The 16,149-nt window shown below is 42.0% G+C and overlaps 1 protein-coding gene and 1 long non-coding RNA gene across 2 annotated transcripts in view; one reads left to right on the top strand and one right to left on the bottom strand.

Moving 5' to 3' along the window:
- Positions 1 to 682: 682 nt before the first annotated feature.
- LOC126966200 (uncharacterized) lies at positions 683 to 3,951 on the bottom strand. Its single transcript, XR_007729686.1, has 3 exons — positions 3,783 to 3,951; positions 3,060 to 3,194; positions 683 to 2,194 (listed from the first exon to the last, which is right to left on the bottom strand). It is a non-coding gene; the product is annotated as an uncharacterized LOC126966200 (long non-coding RNA).
- A 2,249-nt stretch (positions 3,952 to 6,200) lies between these two features.
- LOC126966095 (papilin-like) overlaps positions 6,201 to 16,149 on the top strand; it is a 28,258-nt gene continuing 18,309 nt past the window's right edge. The window contains exons 1-5 of the mRNA XM_050809970.1: positions 6,201 to 7,427; positions 10,874 to 10,997; positions 12,646 to 12,726; positions 13,292 to 13,467; positions 14,923 to 15,055. Coding sequence (XP_050665927.1) covers positions 10,889 to 10,997; positions 12,646 to 12,726; positions 13,292 to 13,467; positions 14,923 to 15,055 — 499 coding nt within the window. The 5' untranslated portion in view covers positions 6,201 to 7,427; positions 10,874 to 10,888. The remainder of the gene's footprint in view (positions 7,428 to 10,873; positions 10,998 to 12,645; positions 12,727 to 13,291; positions 13,468 to 14,922; positions 15,056 to 16,149) is intronic.

A 16,149-nucleotide genomic window follows, 5' to 3' on the forward strand; every position in this document is an offset into this window, starting at 1 on the left:
ATTTTAAAGTTATAGCTTTATATTGGCACAAAACCAAATGCAAAACAGTAAGGAATACAACCCAATAAAACTTTTTTCTAATTCCACCACAATGATAAAATTGCACTACATGGAAAATACTACAGAGACAAAAATAAATATTTTCCCATGCCGATAAATCACGAGAGGTCGAGTTGTTCTTCGACAATAACAATAGTGATGCGTTGCGCAAAGTTAAGTTCCCCAAATGGTCTTACACATTTCAATGAGAATTTCTTGCAAGTTTTAATATTTGAAAACATTACAATATTTCATCGGGACAACACCGTACCATACCAGAGACATGACGCGTCCGAGCTGGTCCCGCCACCAAATTGGTTACGTAACCAAACGGACACCAGATGAGCAGCTCTTAATAGAGCGGTTTACATTAAATGTAACCAACTAAGTTGGTAGCGGCGACTGGTTGAGCTACCATGGTGTCACAATGAAATAATATAGCCCTTACTGTCATTCCTACATCAAATAAAACATAATCATTGATTTGGTAGCAAACAGTGATTGACACATCGGAACCACAGATCTGGACTCGAACTGATCGACACCAAGCCGAGGTATCACGATTAAGATGATTGCGGACTACGTCTGTACATAGTTCACAATGGTTAAATTTTAAAACAACATCATACAGCGTCTTCTGTACACCGCTAAATACATCTTAAATACAAAATTTAAACTCGATACACAATATATGTACAGTAAATTATAATTTAAAACGTTTATAATATATTACATACTGTATAATTAATATGAAACCAGTGATTGAGTAAAACATCTGCTGGACACTGATACTGGTTACGTATATGTACACTCGGCTTTATGTAATAGACTCTTAATGTATGTGGGGGATACAGTACAGAGTCGTTTTAAGGTCGTCGTACACTTATACCATAGCGCTCTCGCATAATAGCAAAAGGAGCATTTGAATGATGATATTATAATATCAATAGCAAATAAAATATAGCTCGATGGTTCACCTCTTGCTATCCGTGTGGTACGCTCGCATGTAATGCGGTATAATGTGCAAAAACCCTAAACAAACACGGGGTAGCCAATCTCCGGCTACTTCCCTACCTCGAGCGAATGCTTGTGTACGCCATAAAATAACTTATCGGGTCTGTGAGCCCGTTATAATATCACAATACATGTTAACTAAAAGACACGCTAAACGCTCGCTTAACTCACCTATGAAACAATCAAAACAGAAATACAAATAATTACAAGCGCATGGATCGCGACGGCTATATTGTTGTTGTCTCAACTCAGCAAGGATAATAATAATAATATACATAAATTACGATTAACTACGTGTCACTAACATCTTTACATATATAAAGGGCGCCCTACACACTGGTCGGAATACACATATTGGAGAAACACGAACTATTAAGGACAAGCCAGCTTTATCATTCCAACACGAGCAGTAATTACGTCCACGTCAAACCTTAGTTACATTTTTTATTAACAACAGTTTGTGCTGAAACTGGATCGTATGCGCCCAAGAACTAATCTAAATGCAACATCCACGTACTCGTAGTGTTCAAACTAAATATTTGCACCAATTATTTAGTCCTTCATCTCCAATGTTTCCCACGATAAGATAAAACGGGAATCATTGGAGATTAATTAACATATTTTTTATCTGTTTTTACAAGTACGAAAAGATCTTTATTCTGGACAGGCACAATCAACTCGCGAACTAACTTAGGATTATGGAAACGTTCATCTACTTTAACGGGTTATAAAAAAGTTAACAAAATTTTTTTAAGTGACAAATTGAATAATGTCCATACAAACATGTATTAAACTGTGGGTGTCGCGAGTGGGTGTCGCGAGTAGGTGTCGCGAGTGGGTGTCGCGAGTTGGTGTCGCCAGTTTCCGTCCACCCGCTCGTGAGTGGTATCAGCTGTCGTCCGCAGTCCGCTCAGTCCACCACCTCGGACACGATCTTCTCCATGTCCTGGTCCACCACGTCGTCGTCGTGCGGCGGCGGCGAGGCGGGCGGGCTCGGCGCCAGCAGCGCGGCGGCGGCGGGCAGGCGGGGCAGCGGCGCGGGGCCGGGCGCGGCCGGCAACTTGAACGGCTCGTCCAGATCTTCGAGGCCGGCGGGCACCGGCAACTTGGCCAGCTCCTCTTGTAGCTTCACATAGTGCCGCTGCAATCAAATTGTTTACTTGAAAACTAAGCAAATAAAACAAAACTAATAGTGTGCTAACTAATAGTATGCTAGCTACCAGTGTACTAACTAAGAGTGTGCTAACTAATAGTGTGCTAACTAATTTGTTAGCTAACAGTGGACTAACTAATAGTGTGCTAACTAAGAGTGTGCTAACTAATAGTGTGCTAGCTAACAGTGTACTAACTAAGAATGTGCTAACTAATAGTGTGCTAGCTAACAGTGTACTAACTAATAGTGTACTAACTAAGAGTGTGCTAACTAATAGTGTGCTAGCTAACAGTGTACTTACTAATAGTGTACTAACTAAGAGTGTGCTAACTAATAGTGTGGTAGCTAACAGTGTACTAACTAATAGTGTACTTACTAAGAGTGTGCTAACTAATAGTGTGCTAGCTAACAGTGTACTAACTAATAGTGTGCTAACTAATTTGTTAGCTAACAGTGGACTAACTAATAGTGTACTAACTAATAGTGTACTAACTAATAGTGTGCTAGCTAACAGTGTGCTAGCTAACAGTGTACTAACTAATAGTGTGCTAACTAATAGTGTACTAACTTATTGTGTACTTACTAATTGTGTGATTGGAATGGTTACTAGTTATTGTTTTAATATTCCTCATTTATTTTCATTACATGCAGAAATAATCGTGTTTGTGCTAATTATAATCGAACAACCGAATTTTAATTCGAACTCTGGAAACTCAACGAGAAAATTTTATTGATATACATGTTCTCAAAACTAAAAAATAATGAGTTGTGATAAACCAGAAACGAGTTATCACTTGACCGTTTTGAATAAGTCTGAAGGATGTACTGGTAAAATGGCAGGTTGAGTGCTCACCTTGAGTGCGCACAGGTTGTGATTGATGGTTCGGTGTGTCCGCTCGTCCCCGCTCTGCCCCTCGAGATCAGTGATCCAGTTCGCAACGGTTTGCATTATCTCGTTCCGTTTTATCCAAAAGTGAGTCTGTATGACCTGCAGGAACAAACAACTTCGATTAAGCAAATTACTTCATAATTTATCTCGAGTAAACTGAACAAGGTCTTAACAAAGTGCAACTACACAATATGAGACTTCAGAATCTAAAAATTACATCATAATCATATTTTGTCATCCCGCAGTGTCTATAAATTTTGATTCAAATAAATTTTGGCATATTTCTGTTTATAATTTGTTACTCCATAATAAAGACTCATATGGTAAAAAGCTTTTAGTTTCCTTATTTGAAAAGATATGCTGATATTGAAGAACACGGTTTATTAGTTTTTAGTTAGTTACGGAACAATCACCTGGTCACACTTTACATCCTGTATAACTGAATAAAGTCCTCGAATGGCTACCACGGAAAACGCAGTGTTGGCAGCCCCAGAGAGATGGACTGACGATCTAGTCAAGATTGCATACATTGCTGGAATACATTGGATGAGGGCATCGCAGGACCGATCGGCGTGGAGATCTTTGGGGCAGGCCTTTGTCCAATAGTGGACGTCTTCCGGCTGATGATCATGATGATGAAATGAATAGAATATAGTAATGAATAATAAATAACTAGAGAGGAAGTACCTCCCGGAAGCAGGGCTCGGGCGAGCGCAGCTGGTCGAGCATGGCCCAGCGCACGCACGCCTGGTAGATGTTGGAGTTGTACTCGAGCGAGGCCAAGGTGCCCACGCACGTGCCGCGGCTGCGCTCGTACCCCGGCTCGTTGAAGTACGGCTCAGGCACCAGGATCAGCGACTGGATCGACACCAGCACCTGGACATACAAACATCATATCAAAATCACTTTATGGTACATTTAGTGCTCGACCGACGGTCAGAGCTGATATCGGTCGAGCCTAACGCGTATCATACGCGCTGACCATGTTGCGTAGTGCTCAGCTGACAGCAAACTTGATTGCGGGCCCGTGATCAGGACCTGCCAATGGAAACCAGTGAACAGTCTGCTGACAATCACACCACCTATATACATATATACAGGATGTAATCGTTAATTGTGACCAGGCGATTATTCTGTAACTATGACAGAATAAAAAAAAATAACTGATTGCCTAATCAGTAAAATGACATCAATAACTTTTTTTTAAATCAAACGGGAAATATCCAAAACACTTACACACATTTGGTATGGGATAAGTAGAAAGGTTTTAGTTTCCTTTTTTTAAGGTTAACGATAATACCCTGTATTTTCAACTCCTAGGAGCTATAAAGTCGACTCCAATTCGGATTAACACACATACGAGTCCAGAGGGCATACCATCAACTTTTAATAAGCGATGCGATTCCGATGCAGTTCAGTTTAGGTACCTAAACTGAATCACTAAAATTCGTACCATGAACTGCCTTTTACTGAATGGCGCTTAGATCGCTTATGAAGAATGAACGAAATAAATTTGTCTGTGGTCCGCGGTGAGAGAAAGAGATGACGCTCTACAGTCGTTGCATAAGTTTGTTTCTCTTACTCGAACCATATGCGTTGCGTTTCGAAACCTAAAATGATATGATTTTAGAGGTTTTTTTTGCGTAGAAAATACTACAAATACATTTTAAAATTGCGCTTTATAACGTCAAATTATAAACCATTAAGCCCTTTTTTGTAGTTATTAAATATCAGTAATATAAATAAATATTGTTCTTTGAATTACTAATTAAATATTTGCTTAGCTGTTTTCGTAAAAATAACGAGTTATGAACGCACCTCCATTGATGTTTGATTTGACAGCACGATAGAGTTCATTTTTTTTAATTCGTTCTTGCGAACAGGCTATAGCCCGGGCCCTTACTGCATCGTCTGTAACCAAAAATGAAAATACAAAATTTTCATTTTTGGTCATCGCATCTTTCATCAATAAAATTTTCCATTTCTATATGTTTTCCCTATTTTTCAAAGTTATTAACAACACGATGATTCACTTTCCTCTAAGTAGTAACTTTTTTCGAATCGCTCACTTTGACACATAAGCTATCCAGTTTATATTGAAATATTACCTCATGTACGAATGAATGAACGAACTAAATCAGTTTGCGATTCACTTGATATATTTTTTGACATCCAATTGACATCACTGCGATTTAATCAGTTGATTTGGCGTCAGCCTAAATTAGATAGCTCTAATCAGGTCGTGGTACGAAATAGCAAAGCAGGTTATTTTAGGTTGTCAATTGAATCGCAATAAGAGTTCATTGCAGGCCCGCAGAGTCCGAATAGTGTTTGTCTCCTCACACAATCACTGAAGCAACAATGAAATATTTGTTTCGGGTTGCACTAGTGATTGGTAGATTGTCGGTCGCACATGTTCAGATAGTGAGGATGATATTTTAGTTTGTCGCCTATGGGTTCTAGTGCAGAAATCGCATCAAACATCTCTTCAGACGTCACCACACGGTGACCAGAGAGGCGAGAGTACCTTCATGATGTCCAGGCGGTCGGTGTCGGTGCGCACGAACACGGAGGAGGAGTACGAGAGCGGCAGGCTGGTGGCCAGGGTGGCCGCCTCCTGCGCCAGGCGCTTCATGCGCGCCGGGTGCGAGCGCTGGCCCGCCGCGCGCACCGTGCCCTCGAAGTGGTACGGCACCGTGAACTTGAACCCGCCCTCCCCGTCCTCCGATATCATCTCGAATGTTTCTGCGGCACCCGACAATATCAATAACAAGACACATCACACACGATAACGCATTTCTTTTATGAAAATAAGGGACGGGACGAGGAAGACGTTCAGCTGATGGTAATTGATACGCCCTGCCCGTTACAATGCAGTGCCGCTCAGGATTCTTGAAAAACCCAAAATCTCCGAGCGGCACTACAATTGCGCTCGTCACCTTGAAACGTAAGATGTTAAGTCTCATTCCCCCAGGTATTTCACTGGCTAAGGCACCCTTCAGACCGAATCACAATAATGCTTACTCATTACTGCTTCACAGCAGAAAAAGGCGCCGCTGTGGTTCCCATAATCTAGCCGGCATCCTGTGCAAAGGAGCCTCCCACTATGTATGAGAATGTAGTGTTATAGTACTCACCAAACTGCATGGTGCGCATCAGTTCGATATACCTCGCCTCCCGACTCGCCCCGTATATGGACCGCGCTAGTCCCACATTGTCGGATTCGTTTTCTGAACGACACATTAACGCAGATGTTGCCTGAAATCAGTATTCATATAATGCAATCTCCAACAGAATGCTAAATTCACTCCAAAAGCCATGCCCTCTACAGGGTATCATCCCGAGACCATGCTTGATTTATAAATAATATATAGGGTGTATGATACGAGTTATATATACGTACTTATATATTAACTTATACATAACATCAAAATAAACATTCAAATTAACATCTTATTTAATGGCAGTAATGTTCGAAGTCACGAGCGAGTCGGACGCGAACTCGAGGCAAGAACATTTTGTATCAGCAGTTTAGTCATTATTTAGCAAAATGATATAAAACGTCGAGTTGGTTACACAATTTTATTAATTTAAATAAGTACTTATCTCAAATACGACAGTCCATCAACATCTCATTTTAAGTTTGGATAATATGCTGTTATTTACAGTTTTCCACTGACCCCTATCATTGCGTGGCGTTGTATTCAAAGCGCGGTCGAAACACAACTGTATGAAAACTCTGCCTAATAGACGCGTTTATTGTAAGTCAATGTTGTAGCTGTATGATTTATAAATAGAGACGGGTTATCACAAAAGGATTAGATACCTGAATGTCAGCTATGAGCGAAGCGAGTCCCTCATCCTCTTCCGATAAGTCAGAGTTACTCGATGTACTGAATCTTTGGCTATACGTCATCTTTCCAAATATGTTCTTTTTGCTCATTCTGTAACATGCAATCAAATGATGGTTGGTTGGAATGGTGGCACGACAAATCGATGTGATAGGCCTGATAGGTTATGTGGTAGCCTGTCAAATCAAATCAAAATCACTATTCATATAGGTCAAAAGTTTTCTTTTCTTTTTATATCAACCGCCACTTCGAAAAGGGTTGAGCTTTAATGAAAAGTCGTAAGAAGCTCATTGCCACTCTTTTAAATCAACATTTACAGCTTCATCTTTTTACAAATCATTTACAGCAACAAATATACTCAAACGTCAAATATTCAACGCCTAACACAAGTCAAAAAAAGAAAATGTAAAGGATTACAGAAAATCAAGAGTTATTGAGTACAGTAGATGCATCAATCCACACACATCGTAAATAGATAAAGGTATTTTGCGAGCATTTTATTATGACAAAAGATATTATGGAGTTTGTTTATGTGAATTAGTGACAATTTTTGTTCACTTCAAATAATACAGTATCATGACTGCTCCGGAAATAAATGGCACTCTGAGGGAGAAAAGAGCTTTAACAGTATTCCTTTTTTAGTTCTTTTTATTTCTTGTATATTTATATTAAGCGATAATTTTTTAATATCTTATCAATATATAAAATGGCAACATAAAAATCGTACCGTGATCAACCACGATCAGAAAGTGATGTTCCTGTCACACTGCGACTTATTATAAGTTAGTATGTCTCACTAGTGTGTAATAACGCCAGCGCTCATACTCTAACACAGCAGTATAAAAGCTTTTTGATCATGGAATAGAAATACGTACAAAAGCAGTAGAACCCCAGAGAAACACAAACATTTACTGCAACTAATGCTTTTCATTGTTTGTGTATTTAAAGTGCCGGCCCCACTGGGGGTCAGAGTTCCGATTTCTGCGTTCACTGTCACGCACACGTACAGCGCGATGTGGCGCGACATGTCCAGCACTACACACACACACACACTGGCCACTGGGGCCTACCTGAGCTTGGCCGCGTACGAGTTGGTGGTGCGGCTCATGCTGGCGAGCAGCGCGGGCAGCTTGCGCACGGTGGGCGCCAGGCGGCGGCAGCGGGCCGCGTGCAGCGCCCGCGCCGCGCGGAGCACGCACACGTACAGCGCGATGTGGCGCGACATGTCCAGCACTACACACACACACACACTGGCCACTGGGGCCTACCTGAGCTTGGCCGCGTACGAGTTGGTGGTGCGGCTCATGCTGGCGAGCAGCGCGGGCAGCTTGCGCACGGCGGGCGCCAGGCGGCGGCAGCGGGCCGCGTGCAGCGCCCGCGCCGCGCGGAGCACGCACACGTACAGCGCGATGTGGCGCGACATGTCCAGCACTACACACACACACACACTGGCCACTGGGGCCTACCTGAGCTTGGCCGCGTACGAGTTGGTGGTGCGGCTCATGCTGGCGAGCAGCGCGGGCAGCTTGCGCACGGCGGGCGCCAGGCGGCGGCAGCGGGCCGCGTGCAGCGCCCGCGCCGCGCGGAGCACGCACACGTACAGCGCGATGTGGCGCGACATGTCCAGCACTACACACACACACACACACACTGGCCACTGGGGCCTACCTGAGCTTGGCCGCGTACGAGTTGGTGGTGCGGCTCATGCTGGCGAGCAGCGCGGGCAGCTTGCGCACGGCGGGCGCCAGGCGGCGGCAGCGGGCCGCGTGCAGCGCCCGCGCCGCGCGGAGCACGCACACGTACAGCGCGATGTGGCGCGACATGTCCAGCACTACACACACACACACACACACTGGCCACTGGGGCCTACCTGAGCTTGGCCGCGTACGAGTTGGTGGTGCGGCTCATGCTGGCGAGCAGCGCGGGCAGCTTGCGCACGGCGGGCGCCAGGCGGCGGCAGCGGGCCGCGTGCAGCGCCCGCGCCGCGCGGAGCACGCACACGTACAGCGCGATGTGGCGCGACATGTCCAGCACTACACACACACACACACTGGCCACTGGGGCCTACCTGAGCTTGGCCGCGTACGAGTTGGTGGTGCGGCTCATGCTGGCGAGCAGCGCGGGCAGCTTGCGCACGGCGGGCGCCAGGCGGCGGCAGCGGGCCGCGTGCAGCGCCCGCGCCGCGCGGAGCACGCACACGTACAGCGCGATGTGGCGCGACATGTCCAGCACTACACACACACACACACTGGCCACTGGGGCCTACCTGAGCTTGGCCGCGTACGAGTTGGTGGTGCGGCTCATGCTGGCGAGCAGCGCGGGCAGCTTGCGCACGGCGGGCGCCAGGCGGCGGCAGCGGGCCGCGTGCAGCGCCCGCGCCGCGCGGAGCACGCACACGTACAGCGCGATGTGGCGCGACATGTCCAGCACTACACACACACACACACTGGCCACTGGGGCCTACCTGAGCTTGGCCGCGTACGAGTTGGTGGTGCGGCTCATGCTGGCGAGCAGCGCGGGCAGCTTGCGCACGGCGGGCGCCAGGCGGCGGCAGCGGGCCGCGTGCAGCGCCCGCGCCGCGCGGAGCACGCACACGTACAGCGCGATGTGGCGCGACATGTCCAGCACTACACACACACACACACTGGCCACTGGGGCCTACCTGAGCTTGGCCGCGTACGAGTTGGTGGTGCGGCTCATGCTGGCGAGCAGCGCGGGCAGCTTGCGCACGGCGGGCGCCAGGCGGCGGCAGCGGGCCGCGTGCAGCGCCCGCGCCGCGCGGAGCACGCACACGTACAGCGCGATGTGGCGCGACATGTCCAGCACTACACACACACACACACTGGCCACTGGGGCCTACCTGAGCTTGGCCGCGTACGAGTTGGTGGTGCGGCTCATGCTGGCGAGCAGCGCGGGCAGCTTGCGCACGGCGGGCGCCAGGCGGCGGCAGCGGGCCGCGTGCAGCGCCCGCGCCGCGCGGAGCACGCACACGTACAGCGCGATGTGGCGCGACATGTCCAGCACTACACACACACACACACTGGCCACTGGGGCCTACCTGAGCTTGGCCGCGTACGAGTTGGTGGTGCGGCTGCGTTGTGATTAACAGTCTTAATTTGTTTTTGGGACCTACTACTGAATAAGTAGTAATTTATCTTTACCTAGATATGATGAAAATGTCAATGTCCGTTCACTTCGAAGAATTGATTTTTCTTATTATAATGTACCTTTACTTTGTCTTTTCATAGAAAGTGCCATATTGATATGTAGGATACTGTTCTTTTAAGACTTCATGGTACCTGATTACTAAATTAAGTCTACTTCGTCTAACCTGTTTTTTTATGATGGTCACCCTTACATTTACAATAATTATAAATGTCGAAAATACAGCAATTGAACAAGTTGCCAATTTGCCCAAGACATATTTCATAACAGCGAGTATTGACGGACATTGACGACCGATATAGCCGAATGGCTAGTGACCCTGACTACTAAGCTAGAGGTCCTGGGTTCGAATCCCGGTAGGTGCAATCATTTATATGATGAATAATGAATGTTTGTTTCCGAGTCATGGATGTTTATTTGTATTTATGTATGTTTAAGTAAGTATATTATATTAAATATATCATTGACTTGCGCACATAGTACAGGCTATGCCAGTTTGGGGCAAGATAATTTGTGTAAGAGTGTGTCAATATTATTATTATTATTGTAAACTAATGACGCCGTATGTAAAACGAAAAATAATGCGTTTTTGCCAAGGTATAATAATCATTGTATTTTTGATATATTGTAAAAATATCTTGTACCTTTTGCATCATATTATTTTTAGTATTTTTAGTAAATAGTGATCAAGTTTGGATTTTGGTAACAAACAAAACGTAACATAAATAAATATTTTGATATAAAAATGTTTTCACTTTTCAGCCAGTTGGCTGTGACATGATGATTGGATCAAACGCTAAAGAAGACAAATGCAGGCAATGCAGAGGTAACGGCACCCATTGTCACACCAGCACAGGAATCATCGACTCAAATGATCTCAGGAAAGGTAAATTAAAATATTTTCTTCCGGCTACGGTATTCGCTGTTATTATCTACAGAGAAATTGTTCTCTTTATTCGTGCAGACATTATCTACAATTTAGTCACTAAGAGCGCGTATTCGATCTGCGATGATAATTCCATGTTTTTGAGAGTCTTTCCAGAGCCTAAGTTAGAGTTTAAGTTTTAATTTAGGGAACTACAGAGTAAAATTATAATTTTTAATAACAGTTTTCTTAAACAGAAGGCAATTTCTTCGAAGCATTTCAATTTGCTATATTGATTTATTTTCAGCCTTTAATCCAGTGACACATAATTACATTACACACAATAACAGAAAAATGGCATTTATATATTAACAAAGCAATATTAAAAAAATACAAAATCGATTCACTTTAACTTTTTTTTACCAGAATTTGAATAGAAATATAACAAGAATATTTGTTGATGACACCAAATTATAGCTTCTATAATCTCTAGAATATCCGTAAACAACAACCCAATGAAAAGATGCAGCCATTTCACCTTCTGTAAAAAACAACCTATAGGGTTACCACGTTAACCAAGACTCGTGAATGAGAGTCACGGCTTGATCACTTGGCATTGTGTAGAGACGTCGCTTCATTGTCTTTATCACGGGGAGCGTTCCGAAGAGCTGTTTCACCAGAAAACTGCTGCCGAATTCCACTTCGCACGACATGCCACAAATTACGATACCATCCCATCCATCTGGATGTGTTGCGTTCCTTCACAGTGTCATTTTCAAGGAACTGTCTTTCACGTAAAAATTGAAATTTAGTTTAATCTGAAACGGAGTGTTCCGAAGAGCCGTTTCACCTGATTCCTGCCGTCAAATTCCACCTTCGCATGATACGCCACAAGTTAGGATATCATCCCCATCATCAGGATGTGTGGCGGTCCTCCACAGTGGGGTTTTCAAGAAGCTTTCTTCCACGTACAACAAAGCTGTAGAATGAGCTCCCTTGTGCGGTGTTACCGGGACCATACGACATGGGTACCTTCAAAAAAGTTCGTACACCTCTCTTATACTAAAGTGGCAATGGGCTGGACACATTTCTCAACTAACAGCTAGGTCATAGGTTCTCAACGTGCGCGATAATGCCCCCTTGTGGGCGTTTGATACTTTCGAGGGGGCAGTAGAAGACCCAGAGAATATTAGGGGGCACTGAGATGGCGCAGATGGGGCGTGGGTAGATTAAAAAATATAGTCTAAAAAGGCAAAAAAATACACGAAAATACTCTAGAAAAAAACATATACTAAAAGTGGGCGGTGAGCAAAATAAGGTTGAGAAACTATGAGCTAGGTGGACTATTTATACAGCACGTTAGGGACCTGTAAGAATGAGAAACGTGGGTAGACCTATAACGCATATAAGGTGCACCGCTGAAATTATACAAATTGGCGGAACTAACTAGCTGGAAACAGTAAAAAATGGAAAGAAATTAATAAACGTACATAGTTTATAAGGCAAATTATTTTAACTAACATAACAGAAAACAAATCATATTTGTATACTTATCTAAGTAACATACATACTCACTTAAAAAATGTAAAAAATTAAATGTAAAATTAAAATAAGGGTTATTGTTATTTTTATTACTATTAATTCAATATTTCCTTTTTATAAACCACAGGATATAACGACGTGCTTCTAATACCTGAAGGTGCCACAAGCATTGTGATTTATGAAGTAAGGGAGTCAAACAACTACCTCGGTAAGAGTTTATATTTTTATTTTAATAATAAGTTCCAGTGGGAGGATTCTTGCACTGCATGTTGGTTAGGTGTATATTACAGTCACAATACGGTAATAAAATAGTATTTAATGTTCATACTAGAGCGCCTGAATCAATGCACTCACACATACACACGATGTACACGACCGCTAAGCAATCTTTTACCAGTGGGAGGCTCCTTTGCACCGGATGCCGGCTAGATTATGGGTACCACAACGGCGCATATTTCTACTGTGAAGCAGTAATGTGTAAGCATTACTGTGTTTAGGGATGAAGGGCGCCGCCCGTAGCAAATAAAATAATTGTGCAAATGAGACTTGACAACTTATGTCTTAAGCGAATCACTACTGGCCTTCATTTTACATTCGTTTATTTATTGGCAACGTATTTTCTCTCAAATATAATGATATATTTATGTACAACTACAAATACCTTGTACAACTTCATTCTACGCCGATTTAGACTTGAGTTAGCGAAATAATTCATACTAAAATTCAAAGCTTCCGTGAAAAAAATAGTATATAATCTCATTGAATACTTCCAGCTATCAGAAGCAAGATCAAGGACAAATATTATTTAAACGGCGGATACCGCATCGACTTTCCGAGGAGTATTGTGATAGCTGGTACCCTGTGGCACTACGAGCGTTCGCCCCAAGGGTTTGCTGCGCCAGATAAGCTGACTACTCTCGGTCCCACCACAGAACCCTTGTATTTATCAGTAAGTTTAAATCTTTTATAGTGTAGGATAATATGGATAAACATTACGAGACTTTTATCTGTAAATAAATTTTCTGATATAGAAAAATGTTATTATTTTTGGTCCAAAGTCATCTAATACAGGAATAGGAGTACCAACTAGGATGGTCACTTGATGGCAAAGTAAGTAAAAATTCTGTAGTACATCTTCGTAATAAACAGGCGACGTGGGTAGAGAGGGGCGCTGCGGTGTGGGCTTTATTATAAATTAACTAGCTGACCCAGTAAACATTGTATTGCCATATAAAGTAACAAAAAATTCAATATTTTAAATTTTTGTGGTATAAAAAAATAGATGACGACCGATATTCAGACCTAACAAATATATCGTACTACAATAATTAATAAAATCAATTGCCATCTTATAACCCCATTGCGGATCTGTGGATGGAACAGAATAATATAAAAAAAGTGATTAAAAAACAGGGGTTGATTATAGAAGGGTGAAAATATGAAGTTGTATGTATTTTTAACGCTGATAAGATAAAAATATAAATATTTGTCAGAAAAATAAAAAAATTATATTTAGGGGTCACCCTTATCATTTAGGGATATGAAAAAAAAATTGATGTTGGCCGATTTTCAGACCTACCCGATATACACACAAAACCAGTCGAGAGAAGATTATTGAAGATTATTTTGAATAGCTTGTTCGGTCATTTCTAACAGGCTAGCTTCGGATAACGATCAAAACAAACTATCGAACTTGCAAAAAGCCTTGTCAATAAAACAAATCTAAAGATTTAGTTTGTACTTGCAATTACAGTAGTATAGTAAGCAAAACGAGTAATACTGCCTATTCTTATAAGCACAATATTTTTTTAAACAGAACTAGCCGAATCACAAAAGCTTTGCTGACTAATCAAAACGCCTTTTAAAAACGCCCCCATGTCATATCGTCCAGGAAACATCATACAGGAAAGCTCATTCCTGTTTGGTTGAAAGTGGGAGAACGTATCTTGAAAACCATACAGCCATTGAGTCTTAAGATAAGGGTTTTACTAGTGCCGAAGAATCTGGTAACAATACAACCTTAAATTCGTGCCAAAATTTATAAGCTATGCTACTTAACGTACTTACCGCTCAGCCAACCGTCCAATGATGCATCCTACTTAAATTTCGGTATGTTTGTCAGACTCTTTAGTCGAAACTGCGAGGTATTTTTCGGTTGAAATTAGAATTTGGATTTGTCAGGTTATCTGATGGAATATAATTAAATTATAATATTTTTCTGTATGTTTTTGTGGGAGGCCTTTATCCAGCAGTGGACGTCTTCGGGCTGATGATGTATGATGTTTCTTTAGTCAAATATATACATTGTTATGGCGTGCGTGATATTGAACAGGCTTGTAAACTTGTATCTAAATGGGAAGAAGAAGAGATCATTTTATGATTCTATGTCAACTTTTATTTTTAGCTGCTCCTCGTTGATGACAATGTGGGTGTTCAGTATGAGTACAGCTTGCCGACCGCCTTGGCTCCCCGTCCGCATCAGCAATACAACTGGGTTCATGGTGAATTCACACCCTGCAGTGCTTCGTGTGGTGGAGGTATCACTAACACTGAAATAAAGATTATTTTTTATATACTCAAGTATCTTAAGCCCTCCATGATGTGTTCAAGAAGCGAACATTATGACCACATTTAAAATAGACTGTTTTGTTGGTAGAAATTTCTTATCTGTAAAAATGTTATGCTAAATAATAACATCGATTTCGATAGTTATTATTTCATTCAAAGGAAGATGGCGGGAATGGACCCAATAATTTAAAAATTAAGGAAGCATCTTACAAGTACAAGTTTATATTAATTATAAACATAAGTTTATACGATGTTTATATAAAAATATTGAAGCGCTAAGATATGGGAGTCAAAAGAAAGAAATTATTATAATTTATTAAAAATAAGTCATCTTTTACTAACAGAACGTTTTGAGCAATTGACATCTTCATATTTTGACATGACAGCCCTTGTCGTTATTTATTTATGGATTATTATGGATGTTCCGACTTCCGACACCATCGAACTATTGATACCTACTCAAATCAGTAGTAATTCACAATAAGATTCAATATGATTATTATTGTTTTTTGGTATTAAAATGAGTAGGTAACTTCTATGAAAGTATCGATACCTGCTTGAAAAAAGAATGAATTGTTAATACTCAATTATTAGCACTTTTTACTAATATCTTTAAATTTCCACTGCTGGCCGACCTGCCACATATCTTTTAGCAGACAGTAGGTAGGCATAGACATAAGATACAAATTATCGTTTAATAATTTTAGGGTTATATTTTACTTTTAGGTATATCTTTTTTCTCCCACTTTTTTAGGCTTAATTACGATTTGCGTTTTCTTAGTTTTGTTACATTCTACAATTATTAATAAGGTTCCATGAAGTGCGCCACTTCTTTCAGTCAATCCCAAAATACATGCATACTCGCTTCCTCCCTTCGAAGATCTCTGATAAACAAAGAAATTAATTGAAATGACTCCTATTCTAATATCAGTTAAGATGACGTTTAGTTGGAAATGAAATGTCAATTTGCAAACAAAGTTGACAAATGTTGCACGTAAGTAAGATATCGAACGATATGATAGTTGGGGCTGACTCTAGTTAGTCTCTGAAAAAAAAAACTATG

The sequence above is a fragment of the Leptidea sinapis genome, chromosome 9 (genome assembly GCF_905404315.1).
Source record: "Leptidea sinapis chromosome 9, ilLepSina1.1, whole genome shotgun sequence".
Taxonomy (NCBI): Eukaryota; Metazoa; Arthropoda; class Insecta; order Lepidoptera; family Pieridae; genus Leptidea; species Leptidea sinapis.